This window comes from Anastrepha ludens, chromosome 6 (genome assembly GCF_028408465.1).
Source record: "Anastrepha ludens isolate Willacy chromosome 6, idAnaLude1.1, whole genome shotgun sequence".
NCBI lineage: Eukaryota > Metazoa > Arthropoda > Insecta > Diptera > Tephritidae > Anastrepha > Anastrepha ludens.
In genome coordinates this window covers 86,137,147-86,154,071 of record NC_071502.1, presented here as the reverse complement: position 1 = coordinate 86,154,071, position 16,925 = coordinate 86,137,147, and the positions used below count along the sequence as shown (strand labels likewise).

Sequence of the window (16,925 nt, the reverse complement as noted above, 5' to 3'; positions counted from 1 at the left end):
TTCCTTGACCATGTACCATATAATCACTGCTGACACCTATTCGCATAGTTACCCCTACACGGTTCTAGCTGTTGTTTTTACGCCTTCCCAAGCGATGTCGGCATCTGCTGGTTCGCGCAACATCGACTTCTCCAAGTGATCTTTGGACGACCACGACCTTTGCTCCCTTGCGGGTTTCCGTCTAGTCCCATTCTCGTGGTGATATCTGGTGGTTCTCTAAGCGTGTGAATTCCATCAGATGCCCATCAACAATTATATAGGTCTTGCCTTATTGTGTTTGACACTCATAGCTTTTGTTTTCGCGGTGTTGACCTCCAGTCCGGCTATGCGTGCCAACGTGAGTGAGTTTGTGAGAGAGGAGGCAGATGTCATCTGCGAAGTCCAGGTCCTCAAGATATCTGGTGATACTCCATAAGATACCTATTTTGTGCATGGTCGATTGGCTCATAGGACGTTGGTGGTGAATGGGTCCCTTTGAAGCATTGCCAGTTCGGAGTTCTCGTAAAGGGCTCTGATGAGGCGGATCGTCTTAGTACATCGACATGGTTTCCTATTAAACCGGCTTCACTTCAAAAACCAAACAAATCTTAATACAACTTTTCACTTACTTTCAAATATGTCGATACGACGTAACTGCATGCTGGCACACTGTGCGCTGACATAGGAAATGTCTTTATCGATATGCATGCCGTATATAATTAACTGATAATTTCGTTCATACCAGAAAGTATTGCGCCAAGAAAAAGAAAAATAAAAAATTATAATATAATTTGCAGTTACGTCCTGCATAAGCAAATTTACCCATTTCTTTCAGACCATCTACGCCCCTCCATTCATTTTGTAATATATGTAAATAATAATAAATATGTAACAACAAATCGCGAAATAGCCGAAAAACAAAAACTATTCTCTAACGATGAAAGCAGCGCTGTCGTCAGATCAGCGGGCGACCACCGGTAGTCATCTCTCGTCCATCGAATCGGTCGGAGCACTTCTAACGGGTAAATTAAAGCAAAAAGAACGATCGCATATAATATTTTCAATTCCCGACGCTTGGTATTTGCAGACATTGATCAAACTCAAGATCAATGATTTTATCTGCGATTTTTTTTCTATGTGGAAGATCAACGGTCGAATTGTTAATTGATGTTACGGGTTGTATTTGTATACAAATTGTTGTTGCATAAAATGTGTTAATTGCAAAGCAAAATATTTTAAATTTACTTAGACGAAATTATTTGTGATAGACATTCGATGGTGGTCTTCTGTGAAAATTAAAAAGCAAACCTATTTATAGTACCGCCAGCCAACTGAATTAGTGCGCTCAGCGATGACTACACATTGAGCAGAAGACCAAAGTAGAGGGGCGAGCGTAGACAAGGAACAGGCAAATTTTTCTTAACAAGCGTTATGATTGAATATGATTACAAAACAAATGGACTTGACGAAAAAATGCTAACTGGAAAAATATGTTCAAGCTGTCCTTACATACATACATACGTGTCTCATGAATGAATGGATATAATGAAAAAGGATGGCTAGAAAAAATTTCAAAGAATTGATTTGAAGCAACCAGGAAATGTTTAATATGTCATCACTTTGGAAGCAGTGCGCGTAGGATCATACCTACCAACTAAAATAGTTAGCATTTTTTTCTTTCCTCTAGAACTTGCATTGGGCACGGAAGTACATACCTTAAAATACGGAAAAGGAGTACATTTTTCGTTGGGGGTGTTTTGAACATAAAAAAAAAATTGTTTCGGCTTGACCAACTACATCTTATGTCTGCATAGAGCTTTGTTTTGTATAGGCTGTAAATAAATATCCCTAATCAGACCAACTTAAATAATAAATGAATATTATTACTATTATAGTTTGCGTACGCGCCGATTATGTGGCGCATAGTGCCAAAGTTAATGATTTTCACTTGATTCTATCGTTTGCCTTTCGCCTCAATTAAGTCCAAGTAAGATCATTACGGGTTATTTTGTTGTTGTTGTTGTAGCAACATAAACATTCCCCATACATATACTGGGAAAGTGGTTGAAGTGACAGTCCTTGGCTGGATATACATAAATCCGGATCGGTCCGGTTACGTAGAACCGAATTTCGTAGAAATGCGGGTTATTTCGTCATCCAGGCTGCGTCGCCAGGATCCGATTGGTCTACCTCTGCGCCCATAACCTTGTGGGTTCCACTCCAAAGCTATCGTTGGTATTTCTTGAGCTACTTTTCTGAGGATGTGTCCAATCCATGCCCAATTCCTCTTCGGATTTCAACGTCAATTGTAACTTTTTTGCAATTCAGCGTTCGATATCCAGTTGTCTAGCTGCAAAGCGCGTATTATTGTGCGAAGGCATCGATTTATAATTTAGCCAGTATTCTCAACCATACAATAAAACCGACATTTCCATAGCAGCCGGTTCTACGTTAACGGAATGACTCAGGTTTTTCCCGACCAACCGAGCCACCGATTGCAATAATTTGTCTACCAAGATATGTGAACTCTGCGGCGCGGCGCAAACTCAATTACTAGTTTCAGTGCTTATGTGACTAAATAAACTGCAGTCGAGTGAGGCAACTTTGAGTCCCTCTCTAGTTCCTCATACGTATTGAAACACCATTCTACAAATAAACAATTTCCCTTCTCTTTTAGAAACTCTAAGAATTTCTGGATGTTTCTTCAATCTAGTCATAGACTTAAGTAATAGTATAAGTAAAGTCGAAGACTAGCCGTACGAATATCAACAAAATGTCTATGTCATCGCTGGGTATCAGCACCGGTTTTATGATCGGTTACTGTGTGCTTGCCCAGACAGCTCGTCGTCTTGCCAAGAGTTTCGTCGATCGAGAGGGCATCGTCCCGGTGCTCATTAACGAAGCAATCGCAGCAGCGGAATTATGCGCTTGCTGCTTTGAATTAATCATTGGTGAGTATAAAACCCACGTCCTCGTTAAAAGTGAGACACCTTCCATTTACAATATATTTTCTGGAACTTCTCATTTTCATCTATTTCATAGTGGCCGATAATTTTGGAGTTGCTGCCTATGCGGTATTCCTTTTTATGCTTACCATTTGGTGGGGCAAGGTATGGGGTGATGCTTCCGCCTGCCCGTACACTCATATGGAAGACTTGGTGGAAGGCAAGACATCTCTGAAGGAAGTCGCCTTACGCACGTGGGCCGAGTTAATGGGAGGTTGTTGTGTTTATCGCATAGTTCAGGTCTTTTGGTGGTTCGAATTTGCCGAAACACATAAGGGACGTGCTTTTGAGGAATGCAATGCTGATTTACAGGTAAGACATATGAAATTAACCGAAATCATGATATAAAAAAATTTGTTTGAGAGTTTAGGTTGAAGAGGATAACGCGCAGTTCAAATGGAAACTAGGCAATGTAGTGATAAAGTAGTCCCTCGTAATAGTTGCTAGGTGCGAAAACATGGAAGCTAACCAAAAATGATAAAAAACAATATTGAGCAAATTGAAGGGGGGAAAAGTACGCAACTTTGCGCTTACGAAATTACAGACAAGCTGTGTTTAAGAACTAGGCAGAGAGCGTTGAAATAGCAAAGATTTGTAAACAAGAGAGGAAAGTTAGGATAGCTTAAAATAAACGTGAAGCGAATAGAAAAGAGAACAGAAAGAGACAAGTTGTTTATGAACCAAAAAAATTAAAAACAAAACAAAACAATCCACTATTACATCAGCTCAAAAACGACTCTGTCATATTCACTGAGAGTCGATTATCGATCCGCAATATGCGCAAGCTTCTCTTGTTGTTGGTGTTGTAACAGCATAAACATTCACGATACATATACGGGAACGCTGCTGAAGTGACAGTCTTTGGCCAGATGTAAATCCGGGTCGAACCGACTGTCGGGGGAACACAACCTTCTGTATTCCGTATTCGCTCAACCGGAGGAGCTGGAAAGGTTTCTAGACATCAATGTTTTCCCGCTAGGTAGCACAAGTCTTCCGAATGAGCTAAACAGGTGCAGCTAATAAAAACTGTCAACGAAAGTGGTACCACAAATCCCACTTTCAGAATTCTTTAATATATTTTCTTAGACGACTCATAATTTTTGTGGTTTTAATGACCTTCGTAGTGCAAAGCTTGAGCTCCACAATCAGCATGTTTCAGCTCAAATGATTTTCTCATCGAAAGTAACTTTGATTTAAAAATCTATATAAGCAAACATCTCGAAATGTAAATCTGTTGGTTCATATAGTACAACATAAGATAAGCGTCAGTCGTCTTCGGCTGACAATGACAAATCTCCGGATACATTTCTCGCAAGAAATAATATAGCTTCTCAAAGAAATGAGCTGATGCTCGGAGACGATAGAAGACTGTAGGCCTCTCTATTTGTAGAAAAAATAAAATTTAAATTTAATTACAATAAGACGTAAAGGTGTGAAGATTATAAAGTTTCGTTGTAGAATATTTTAGAACTTAAAATAATATTGTGCGCACTCGATATAACTTTCATGTAGCTGAAGTTCCTAGAAGGTACTTACCGTCTGATGTGCGTTACAGCGTCCAAGTTTAGCTAATCGTCAGTCAAAATTCAATTCAAAATTCTTTCAGCAATGGCATACCCGCTCCAGAGAGTAGAAGCAGGAATAGTGGGGCCTAGAGCACACAAGTCCTTAGCGCTGAGCACAGATAACACAATTTTCCATGCGGAGCTTTTCACCTTAATGGAAAGAGTGGTGTCCAAAACAGAGTTCGAAAAAGTAAAAAATAAAATACTTTCGGGCAGTTAATCAGTCCTCAAAACCTTAAATAGCTTTACATTCAATTCAAAAGCCCTTATAGAGGACAAATTACCCTGACTTTGTTACCAGGACTGGAGGGATACGAAGGAAATGAGAAGGCAGGCTTTTATGCTAAAAACGGGGCGGAAGGGTCATTTATTAGACCAACCTCATTTTTCGGCTTTCACAAAAACAACCTAAAACAGGAAACCAAAAAATGGACCCAAATAAAAACCAAGGAGAACTGGAAGGGCACAAACGGTCTTAATCACTCCAAAAAGCTCCTGAACTTTAATACCAACAGAGCAAAATCTGCTCTAACCCTAAACAAAAAGGGCCTCAGATTACTCTGTGGAGCATTCACAGGCCACTTTGCCTGCAATAAAAATTTCAATACAATAGGACTGTCTAGCATTAGTTTATGCAGATACTGTTGTGATGAAGAGGATTCTATAGAACACTTAATCACCCACGGTGACGCAATACGTAACAGGAGGCACAGAATTCCGGGCTTGCACCTACTAGAGGAGGAAGACTTACAAGTGCTCCCTCCTAAGTAGCAGGTTCGATTCCTCGCAACACTAAATAATTACAATTAAGTACTTAATATTATAGATCAATCTGGTCGCAGTGTATAAAGGCCTTAGTCTTATCCGTATAACCATTACCAATGGAATATAAAGATTATATTTTCCCCTATTCGCATATCGCGACAATCGAAGCAACTTTGGCTGACGGTCGTAGCGTAGAATCTTTGCACCTTCAGTAAAACGCCTTATGACTTGGTTGAGCCAATTTGACAGTTTTGAGAACTTAGCAAAGATTAGCGACGCGGATCGTTCCAAAGAGTCAGCTTTAATTCAGACTTTTCCGGGTCTGATAATGGCAACATATCAATATGAAGGACTCTACAGTTTTAAGCTGATTCCGAACGATAAATATTTTTTATGAGGAGGAGCTTCCTACTTAGCGAATTCTTTTGAGTCACATGTCGAAACTTTTTGGCACCTTCTTCGATTTACGCTTAGGTCTGATGGGAACTAAGTTCTACAACAACAATGTAGTGCTTCTACATATGAAATTTGAGGTTAATTCGAGACTTCTTCGACTTTTTTATGTGAGGGAGGGTTCAAAATGGCTTTGCACTTTCAGCGACCGTCGTATACTGCGTTCCTTACTAAAAAATTTAGTGAATATATGGTTAGTGTCGTGCGGAGTACCTTCCCGTCTCCCGATGAATGCCGTTTATTGTGTCTCTATACTGTCCAGTCCAGTAGTTGCAGTCGTGTTTGGTCCGGGATATCGTCGATCTTGATTTTACTATAAATCTGCCTAAGTCATTTATTTTCTTTCCTTTCTTTCTACCAAATTGTTCATTGAGAAATTCCCCAGCATTCTATGTCGTAGAATACCCAGATTTGGGCACTTACACAGATAGTAGGAAACTGTGTCCCTAGAATCTTCTTGATGGCAGCTTCTACATCTATCGTTATACGGCCACCCAATCTTCCTGCTTATGGAATTGCAAAAATATCTCCGTTTTGTAGACGCTTCAGTGGCCGCCCACTACTAGCACTTCGGATACTCTAGAGGAAGTCGCATCTCTTGCCAGCTCTTCAGCTTTCTCCTTTCTTTCTATGCTCCTATGGCCAGGTCTCCAATTGTAAGAGATGTATATTGTGCGTGCTAAGGCATTTAATTCTTCTTTGCATTGCCTGACGATTTTTGAATTGGTTTTTGGTGACTTTATAGCTAAGATGGCTGCTTGACTATGTGAAAAATACGTACTTCTGACTGATGTTGTGGATGATTTCTGATTATACCGCAAGCTTCCCTTATCCCGAGAACCTCGGCCGGTGTAGTCGAAGAGATACCTCCTGACTCGACTGAACGTGGCTCAAGCCTTAGCAAAGTCACCTCCCACTGCGGGAGATGGACGTGGTCATTGCTCGATTTGTTCTTTCTCCTACCAGCCTACCTTGGTAAAACATTAATAGGTATGTGTATAAAGTTTCATTGAAATATATTCATTTTTACTCGACTTATCGTGCGCATGGCCAGACGGAGACACAGACATGGCTAAATCTACTATGTTCATTGATGTTGTTGTTGTAGTAGCATACTAAACGCTGTCAGTGCAAAGAAGATTACCAGTCGTCTTCATCTAGCTCATCTAACCGTAGGCCCAGGAAACTTGCTGTTTCGACGGGTTGGGTCCAAAGGGAGAGGGATGTTAGATGAGCGACTAGCCATGTTTAGTGCACCGTACCTTATCCTGATTGCTCTATCCTGTTACATGCAACCATGCGCACGGGTATAAAGACGTATTCAAGAAGAGCTTAGAAGATGTAGCTTTTTGGTTATTTTAAAAGACGGAAATCACACGTTGAAACAAAGACATCCAAGGCACTGAAAGCCTTCTGGCAGTGCAACAACTGTTTATGGGAAAACTTAGGGTCCTTCTCCTAGCAAGGTCCTATTGATCTACACGGCTATAATAAGACCTATTATCACCTATGCATCAGTGGTCTGGATAAGTAGACTCCCTATCGTGAGAGTCAAGAGGATCTTATAGAGACTACAACGCACTGTGGCCATCTGTTGCGTCGGAGCTTTTCCGACTACTTCAGGCCCGGCATTAGATGCTCTGATTAGTCTACCACCACTTGATGTTTTTATCCAAGGAGAGGCATTGAAGGCCATCTGCAGGCTGAAACACAATGGGAATTGGTACGACCCTTGTCCGACATTGGACAACAGAGTAGGCATGGACTTCGATTCAACGATCCTCGCCATGCCCCTTGACACCATGCCATCCAGAGTCGTACTGGGAAAAGAGATACAGTGTGGTGCTGCCAGAGGCTACTGTTTTAAAACTCAGAAAATGAGCCCAGCAAACACTGTTTTCGCATTTTCACGGACGGCTCCACGACCGAGCACAGCTCCGGCTTTGGAGTCTGCGTGGAATTCAGCGGAACAAAACTATTCAAGAAGCGGTGAACTTTGTTGTGGAAACGGATGGAGAGGCAGCCAACCTGCGCTCATGGCCTTAGACAGCACTCCAACCACTTCAAGTGTAGTCGAGTCCTGTAAACCCAGGCTGAATTATATCGGTACACATAATAGTCTGATGCTAACATTGGTCCCAGGACACGTGAGTTTCGCAGGTAATGAGATCTCTGACTTTTTAATTGGTTTGGCTATTGGTTTCTTCAGAGGACGAGAAGATTTAAAGAAAATTAATTGTGTCTGAGTGCTGTACTTAATAGTCTATCACGACAAAAAATTTTTTTTTTTTCTAAAATCAAAAATTTCCTACCATTTTTTATATTTTAGGTGCACCCCTATCTCGGAGCCGCTATCGAAGGATTCGCCACACTACTTTGCCGGCTTGCATCGAAAGCGCTAAGCGAGAAAGAGCCGAAATTCAGCACCATCATTGACTCGTTCATCGGCACCAGTTTAGTTGTTGCAGGTAAGCGAAAGTTATACAAACAGTAACACTATTAGTTATTAGATCCATCCACGCACAACAAATGGAACACGTGAGATCCGACTCAAGAAAAGTTTATGCTTTTAATTATATGATGTTTTCAGCATTTAACTACTCAGGCGGCTACTTCAATCCCGTGCTGGCAACTGCACTCAAGTGGGGCTGCCGCGGGCACACCAACCTGGAGCACATCATCGTCTATTGGATTGGCGCGTGTGTTGGCGCCTTATTATCAGTGCCCATTTATAGAGTGCCGATCGTGCGACGCTTTTTGGTGGGCGAACACAAAGAGAAGGAAGAATAACACAAGTCGAAGGAGGCAATTGAAAAACCGAAAATTAAGCGGTCCTGAGATCTCCTTAGCGAGTAGATAGCACAAAGGAGCAGCTAGTTATGCATATCTGTTGAATGGACGCTACGATTTAACATTTTAATGCACGTATATCTGATTTTATGATACCATCCATGATTGGCTATTTTAATTTGTTAAGAAAAACAAAAAGACTTAAGTTAAAGGCAACGAAAAAATTACTCTCATTTCTTGTTATTGTTATTGTGTTGAATACTTCATAGTTGTTATCTTACAAATATTGTAAATACATACTAAATACGTTAATAAGTACATGCGCAAATGAATTCAACCCCACAAATATACAATGGTTTTATAAATATATCAGAATATATTTATGTTGTACTTAACCAAAAATTACAAGCTATGTTTTTGATACAGTATTTGTTGGTATGGTTGTTGTTGTTACTGCCTCAATCATTTCCTTTCGTTTGCCACGACGTTTGCGCGTTATAAATAAATTCACGACATTGTCCGAAATCTTTTCGAAACGATAATCACTCGAACCAAGCGATATGCGTTTCGTGCTCAAATTGCCGTCACTGAGCGATGAGTTCATACTCATGGCGCTGTGATTCGTTTCATCGATAGTAACATTTGGGTCGGACACTTGCAGCGCAGTGCAGCTGATATCACTGAGCAAACTATCGGATACATTAAAGTCAAGGGAACGCGTTGCACTCGCCGACGCTGCTTTTTCAGTTTCAAGCGCGCCCGGCATGGTCGCTGAAGTTTCAAGTGCAGATTTTTCATCCGAATGCGGCTGCACTGGCTGAAAGCCTTTTAATTTTCCAATATCAGCATTTGGTTGTGGCAATGTGCGCACTTGCGGTGCGCTAGCGGTTTTGTCCGTCACTTTGGGTGATGCGAACATTTGTTCCAAACGCGAATCGATCTCCTTATACTGTTCATCCTGGCTGATATTGGCCGGTAATGCTGACGGTGTTTCTGGTGCGGGCAATGTGGCATTCGAATCATTGACTCTGTCGTTCTGCAGTATATCGAGTATATCGATATCTTGTGAATCCGTTGCGCTAACTTCTTGTGGCTCTGGTGTTGGTAACATTGTTGTGGCACATTCTGTGTTGCACGCGTCCTCCTCTTCGCTATCCTCAATGCGCAATTGGCAGCGTTTACGTTTATGCGGCTTAGAAATTACTTCGCACTCATCATTCGTGCGCACATCCGAGCTGTGCCTTTTCAACGGTTTGGAGTGTTTATATTCACTTCCAGGAAGTACACCCGTTTCTGCTGTATTGGGACGATCTATAATTGTGTTACTAAAACTTGGAACTACGTTCGTCGAGCGGTTAGGCAAACTTTCAGTTGCCTCTCTCGTTGCAGAGATTTCTTTGTAAGACAGTTTCTGCACGTTTTCTATTGTTTTCATATTCTCTGTAGTTTTTGTGCATTTCTCATGACTGTCTGCTGCCATTGGTTCTTCTGCCGCATAAATAAGCTGCTCGTCTGTGTCTCGTTTCTTTTCAACCGCAGTATTTCTAACCTTTTCTTTGTGAGAATTGTGATTTTCCGTTGGCTTCTCTGCAAAACTACATTTCGTATTGTTATTCGGTATATCGGTTGCAACTTGTTTCGAATCTGCTTGTGAAGTTGAGCTTACTTTCTCTGTTGAATGTTGAATTTTGGATTTGCACTCTAACTGCTCAATTGCCTGAATTATCTCATTGCCAGTTTTGTTTCCACTTTCAGTCTTTTTTATTTTTAGAGTTTGTGATTCATTTGTCATTTCTTTTCTTGCCCGTTCGCTTGATTCCACCATTTTTGATAAATCCTGAACACCTACTCCTGGAGCAATGGCTTCCCCGTCGGCAACTGCGTTCTGGTCCACTCCATCATGCGTTTTCCCATATTTAGCACTCCCTTCTTCACTGCAAATTGATAGTACATTCGCTTGACCTGTTCGTTGCTGTTGGACTCCCGCGACGTGTTTGGTTCTCCCTTTACAGTTCACTTCAGATTTATTGGTAGGTGTTTGGTGTGATTTACTATCTTTAGGAGGTTTGTGTTTATCAGTCTTTTGGTTATTGAATGTATCTGATGCTTTCATGTCAGCTGAGCTGTTGTGTTTACAACGCTTATTTGGTAAATGGCTTGGCACATTTTCCAAGTCACCGCCGTTTACTGCAGCAATATTAGCTAACTGTTCTTTTTCCCCGCGTTCGGGCTGTTCGCAGAGCTGAGGTGGTAAAATTGGTGGTGTTAGCGATTTTTCAATACCCATTTTGGAAGACTTTTGCACAACCGGGAATGTTGAGTTTATTTCGGTTTTTTGTTGCCCTTCCTGCGTTACTGATGCTGTAACTACTTTGCTTTTACCTTTTGTGGTTAACAGCTCTGCTCCGCTATCTTGCGGCTTCCCAGATTCATTTATAGTATTTTCTATAATTTCTGATGCTGCTCCCACCGTTCTCCTTGCCCAATTATCGATTTCCTTTATTATGCGTTCACTTTGAATTTGCTCTGCAGACAATGCTTGTTCTTCCTCTGGCGTTCGCCCGTTCGGCAGTCGTTTATCTATCATTTCTCTTTCTGCGTTTGCATTTATTTCCACAACCTTCGTTTCATCTTTCTTTAAGAGCATTTTTTCAGTTATAGAATTGTATTCCTTTTTGGGTTTCTTCTTGTTCCGGTCCATTCGTTCTTCCACACCGTCATTCGTTTTCGGATTTCTGGTTACGCCATCTTCTGACGCCGCTCCATTTTCGAGACTCGCGTTTGCTTTGTTAGCTTCGTCATTATTTTCCCTTTTACGTTTGGCACTAATTTTGGGTATTTTGAATTTGCTCATGATTTCCGCACGTTTCATGTTATATAGCAGCGCATTGCGTTCAAGGGACAGTTCTCTGCTTTTCACAAGCTCTCTTGTTTGTTTTTCTGAGTTTTGATCATCAGCTGCACTACCTTTATTTTTCTTTAAATGTTCTTCACCTGCTTTGGGTGCAAATGCTTTTGTCGACTTTGCTTGTATTTCGTCTAAATATCTAACTTCCTTGCTGCTAAATAAATAAGACAACTCGTCTTGAAGCTCTTTAGATTCGCTTTCAGCTCTAATGTCCGAATTTTTTGTACGATTATTGTCAGTTTGTGAGTTTCCGCCGTTCAGAACCGCCCTTTTTTCATCCACTCGCTTCTGCTTGCTATCTGCTTGAACGTCCGAATCAGATTTAGCGATCGCAGAAATATTCTTACTATTAACATTTACATTTACGGCAGAATTTTCGGCGTTAACTGCCTTCGAATTGTCGTCTTTAGATGCCCGTTGCGTGATTGATTCATTACTTTCCACTCTGTTATTTCTGTTTAACTTGGACGATTCAGCTGCTTTAGTTTCACTGCTCTTTGCATTCGTATTTTCATTTTCAATTGCAAAATAGCATTCGTTTGGCGACTCCGAAGATTTGTGCTTCGCTAGTTCCACTTCTCCATCAGCCGATTTTTGTACTTCGATTCCTATTTTTTCATTCGTTTTAACAACTTTCTGCTCATCGGGAGTTTCCCGATCATGAACAATTTTCTGTTCATGAGCAATTTCCTGCCTATCAGTAATCTTCTGCCTCTCAACAAATTCCTGCTCATCAGCAATTTTCTGCTTATTTACATTTTCCTGTTCATCTGCAATTGTCTGCTTATCAGCAACTTTCTGCTCATTAAGAATGTCAAGTTCATCGACAAATTTTTGTACTTGAGCAATATCCTGTCCATCAGAAATTTTCTGCTTATTACTTCTTTCCTTTTTGCCTACCGGATTCGCGGTATCCCCTTTCATTTTGACAGCATCTTCGCATGGAGCTAAAACATTTCCTTCCAGGCCATGATTTACTTCCAGACCAGAAGAACGAGTGATTTTTGCGGGATCTTCCCGTGAAAAACTATCATTTTCACAGCTCATATTACTCTGGAAAATCTCATTGTTTTTAGACTGATCACTAATTTCTGTAGCTGAGGCTATATCTTTTACTTTTTCCATCGGTTTATGGCATTCAGTTGGATTAGTCGAAAGTACTGCTGGGAACTTGCCTGACATCTTTTCTTCAACTACACAACTTTTTGATAGTGCATTGGCTTGAATTCTCGATTTTTCATTATTTGAGGGCAATAGAGAATTTTTACCTTTGGAAGAAGATTGCATGTGAAATTCACCTACGTCATACCCCTCAAGTATTGTTTCCTTAGCTTTTATTATCCGTATCTCAGATTTACTTTGACGATTAGACTTCACTTTATACAAATCATTTGCCTCAGCTTCAGTTTTATTTGAGACAATAGATTTATTAGCTGGTGTTTGACAACGAGACTGCACTTCAACAACATTCGTTTCTTTTTTATTTGTGATTGCAAGCTTCTCAGCTGTACTCTTGCAAACAGAAATCTCTTGCTCTAATTTAATAGAATCGGTTGTTGCACTCTTTGCAATGGCAGGATTTTCAACAATATTTTCAGATTCCGAATTTGTGTGCTGCTTCTTTTTCTCAAAGTCACCACTTTCCTCTTTAGTAATTCCTATTTCCTTTTTCTGGTCGTTAGCAATAACGACAGCATCCGTTACAACGCTTTCTTCCAGTGGGTTGCTCAAAGAGTTTTTGGTTGTATCTAGAAGAGAGTCGGATTTAACGCCTTGGTTTTGCGATTCAGCATCTGATAGTTAAATTATTGTCTGATTTATTAAACTTCATTATAATACATTTTAAAATAATACCTTTACAATTCTCCTCAGGATTAATGAAGCTTGCAGCTATCGTATTGGAAGTCATTTCTGTCTTTTTAATGCTTATTTCTGAAGTCTTCAGTGCAAGTGTTGTAGTGTTCAAAGATGGTTTTGAAGTCTTTACAGATAGTTTTGAGGTCTTCCCAAATAGCTTTGAATTTTTGACAAGCTTTGCTGCCTCTGCTTTGAGTCGCCTTTGTAGTGCCCGTATTTCGTATATATTTGGAAGGCGTGCATCCTGCATAGTTTCTATCCGGCCTAAAATTTAAAGATTGTTACTTGGTATTTAAAGAATTAAAACCTCAAGCTCTGCCCTTACCACCACTACCAGCTAATACCACGTTTGTTGGCCCTTCAAACGTCGATTCGTCTTTAGACTTCACATCAGTCGTATCATTTCTTTCCCCATCATTTGCAAATTCAGTTTGAATTTCATCATCGGACAGTGCAATGAGCGTTGATACTTCTATGGGTTTTACAGTTTCTGCGATATCGTTCGCACTATTGGACGACATAGTTGTAGTGTCATCCGAATTTTCTTCACTAATTTGTATTTCCCTGTTTCTATCAGAGAGAGAACTCTTCTCTGGCTCACTACCTTTAATCGGTACAAAACATTCATCAGCCTCCGATTTTGGTAAACTATTTTTCGAAGTTGGCGCAATCTGTTCACTAGAATCGGTATATTTGCTTGGCGAAGTTGTTGTCGAACTGCTGCTGTTCTCCAACTTTGCGCTACTTAACAAAGAATAGTGCATACTTTGCTTCCTGCTTGGCGAACTTCCAAAAAGGTTTTCAAACAAAACTGTCATCTGTGGCGAAATCTTCCCATCTGTAGTCATCTTGCAACTTGACTTTTCGCAAGTTTCTGTTCCCAGCGCCAACAAATTTTCCTTTGTCAGACTATTTTCTGCTACTGGTTTTTCTTCAATATTGTACGAATTTTGGTTTGCGCCCAGTTCCTCACAAAGGATTTTATTTAGTGTGCTCGTTTTATTCAACTCTTGTAGATCACTAGCATTTTCTTCGACTTTTTTTATGGACGCAAGTTTTGTGTTTTCGCATGTGCTTTCGACATTTTTTGTCGATTTCACAAGATTGTTTTGCTGGTGGTCAATATCGTCCGACGCTTTAACCACCTTGTCAGTTGTATTCTTATCCGAATTATTCCGTTTTTTATGAGCCTTATTATCGTCATAGGTGGTTGGTTTCTTTGAATCCTCACAGGTTCTTTTGCTGCCACTGTGCCTTTCACGACTTGTTTCGGTATATGCGGATCTTGATCTATCTCCACTGCCATGTCTTTATAATGAAAGATTTTAATTAATTAACCAATAAAATACTTGAGAAACTTACCTTTCCTTGTTGCCTTTTGTATCATAGGAATGTTGCCGGCTACCACTATATTCGCTTTTATTACTGTAAGCATTTCTTTCTTTTGAATCCGAATAGCTACGATTACTACTGTTATCGCGCTTTTCCGCACGAACATGTTCTCTTGATCTGCTCTTATAGCTGTGACTATTGTCCCTTGTGGTGTTGTGTCCACTTTCTACACGCTCCCTACCATGTTCCTTGTATCTCAAGAGCTTATGTTCTTCCCTTTGCATATGACGTCGGCCGGTGTCTTCTTCGTGGTCTGAACGACTTTCATTCCTTCGCTCAGATATTTTATCTCGCCGCGCAGATTTGAGAGATTCCTCACGCATGCGTGCGTATGCGTCTAATGAGGTTTTCGTACCTACGTCCGATACCTTACGCTCTGCAATACAAGGCACCTGGTTTGTATCATTTTCTATATTGTGGTTAAATTGGGTTTTGGAATTTTGTGTTAAAATGCGCGCATCTACGTTTTTATTCCTATGGTTTATATTAGTGCTAGCAACGTCTGCTGATTCCATCCACCTTTGATTCCTTCTGAAACAGATATCATCTTTTCTGAAAATAAAATATCGTTTAATAAGTACGGACTTGTTCCCCACTTCCTTTCTTGGTTGATATTCTATCACTATACAAACTTACTCTTTGTGTAATCGCTCAATTTGCTTGTCCTTGCGATTAATCTCTGCCTTTGCTGTATTTAGCAAATTCTGAAAATTTGTATTTAAACGCTTTAACTGTTTTTTCAAGTCTGCATTTTCCTTCTGCAATTCTTCATTTGTTTTCAATGAATCATTGTACTTCGACTCCAATGAAAGTAGTTCGGCGCTTTTCTACGAAAGAATAAGGAAACTCAGATTGATACAGAAAAAGTACTGGCCAACCATATTTAGTATCACCTTTTCTTCAACCTGTTGAAATGTATCCAAATCATCATAGATATCCAAATCATCTATATCCATCTAGATATTTATTTAATTATATTCTTATTGGTATTTAAACGGAGAATTTGCGATTATTGAAAAGCTGGTCGAATAAAATATATCATCGATGTAAAATATTGCTGTCACTGAGTTTACAAAAAAACAATTGCATTGTCACAGAGTTGCATCAAAAATAATTCGCTTTGGATTGGAAATTTAAAAAATACGGGTGTATTTAAAAAGACGTACTTTAATTATGAGGATTATGTTGTATAATAGTACAACTTGTTAACATATGCTAAAGGCTTTTCCAATAAGAGGTGTTATTTTGATATTCAAAGAAAAACGCTATTTTTTAATATTAATGATCGGATGTTTATTTCATTATAAAGAGAAGGGTATGTCTTTAATAGTGGAAAATAATATCAGGCAAATTACCACGACCACGCTTATAGGACAGCATCCTTTTCATGAAATTTTCCATAACTGAATTGCAAAGTTGCTGCCCTATGCAGTCGATAGCCTCACGAATTCCATCTTTGAAGTCTTGAATCGACCCTGGGCTGTTGGCGTAGACCTTCTCTTTCACATGGCCCCAAATAAAAAAGTCACAAGGTATTAAATGACAAGATCTCGGTGGCCAATTGTGATCACATTTTCGAGAGATAACACGGACCGTGTCGGACCGAAACTTTTCCCATAAAAGATCAATGGTTTCGCTGCTTGTGTGGCACGTAGCGGCGTCTTGTTGAAAATAAACGTTGTCCAGATCAATACCATCCAATTCCGGCCATAAAAAATCGTTAATCATCTCTCCTGTTTAACACCTAACACCTGTTATTGGAAAACCCTTTATATAATATTAAAAAAATTAAATTCAATTCAATTTGAGTATTATATAATTTATGGAGGTATTTGTATATTTTACAGCTATTTTATTTTACCTACATTAATATTCCAAAAATGGAGCGCATATTTCTTTTAAGCCGTTCGAAATCGATTAACAAAATAACCATTTCACTAATTACTCATTCACTACCGTTCGAAATTGATTAACAAAATAACCATTTCACTAATTACTCATTCACTACTAGACCCGTCTATTATGGCTATGGCGGCCGTCGTGACTTCCATTCGGAAACACCAAAATGAAGAAAAAGTTTTTCTAACAGCCGTCGGCCTTTCGGAAAACCTCCTAGTGTATTTCTGCGATGAAAAAGTTCCGTATAAAAATATCTGCTGTTCGAAGTCGGCTTGAAACTGTAGGTCCCTCCATACGTGGAACAACATCAAG

General features: G+C 39.9%; 2 protein-coding genes across 3 annotated transcripts; one reads left to right on the top strand and one right to left on the bottom strand.

Annotated features, from left to right (window-relative positions):
- Positions 1-892: 892 nt before the first annotated feature.
- On the top strand, positions 893-8,965 carry LOC128865667 (aquaporin-11). The gene is made up of 5 exons (XM_054105906.1): positions 893-1,001; positions 2,657-2,930; positions 3,022-3,296; positions 8,097-8,235; positions 8,358-8,965. Exons 2-5 carry the CDS (start codon positions 2,753-2,755, stop codon positions 8,555-8,557), a joined length of 792 nt encoding a protein of 263 aa, XP_053961881.1. The 5' UTR covers positions 893-1,001; positions 2,657-2,752; the 3' UTR covers positions 8,558-8,965.
- Positions 8,759-15,794, bottom strand: LOC128865666 (CASP8-associated protein 2). Of its 2 annotated transcripts, none has more exons than XM_054105903.1 (6): positions 15,608-15,794; positions 15,351-15,541; positions 14,685-15,266; positions 13,648-14,630; positions 13,320-13,586; positions 8,759-13,258 (listed from the first exon to the last, which is right to left on the bottom strand). In XM_054105903.1, the coding sequence occupies exons 1-6, from the start codon at positions 15,668-15,670 to the stop codon at positions 8,967-8,969; spliced, it is 6,378 nt and encodes a 2,125-aa protein (XP_053961878.1). In that variant the 5' UTR covers positions 15,671-15,794; the 3' UTR covers positions 8,759-8,966. The 2 variants fall into 2 exon arrangements, with proteins under 2 accessions (XP_053961878.1, XP_053961880.1); XM_054105905.1 differs by having other exon boundaries at positions 8,759-13,213.
- Between the last annotated feature and the right edge of the window lie 1,131 nt (positions 15,795-16,925).

What these genes read in the sequence shown, in the direction of transcription:
- LOC128865667 (XM_054105906.1), top strand. Translation starts at nt 2,753, where the DNA reads ATGTCTATGTCATCGCTGGGTATCAGCACCGGTTTTATGATCGGTTAC. An exon ending in CTGCTTTGAATTAATCATTG is followed by an intron (nt 2,931 to 3,021) that starts GTGAGTATAAAA and finishes TCTATTTCATAG; the next exon opens with TGGCCGATAATTTTGGAGTT. An exon ending in AATGCAATGCTGATTTACAG is followed by an intron (nt 3,297 to 8,096) that starts GTAAGACATATG and finishes TTTATATTTTAG; the next exon opens with GTGCACCCCTATCTCGGAGC.
- LOC128865666 (XM_054105903.1), bottom strand. Translation starts at nt 15,670, where the DNA reads ATGGATATAGATGATTTGGATATCTATGATGATTTGGATACATTTCAA. An exon ending in TTCAACAGGTTGAAGAAAAG is followed by an intron (nt 15,542 to 15,607) that starts GTGATACTAAAT and finishes ATTCTTTCGTAG; the next exon opens with AAAAGCGCCGAACTACTTTC. An exon ending in ACAAAAGGCAACAAGGAAAG is followed by an intron (nt 14,631 to 14,684) that starts GTAAGTTTCTCA and finishes TTCATTATAAAG; the next exon opens with ACATGGCAGTGGAGATAGAT.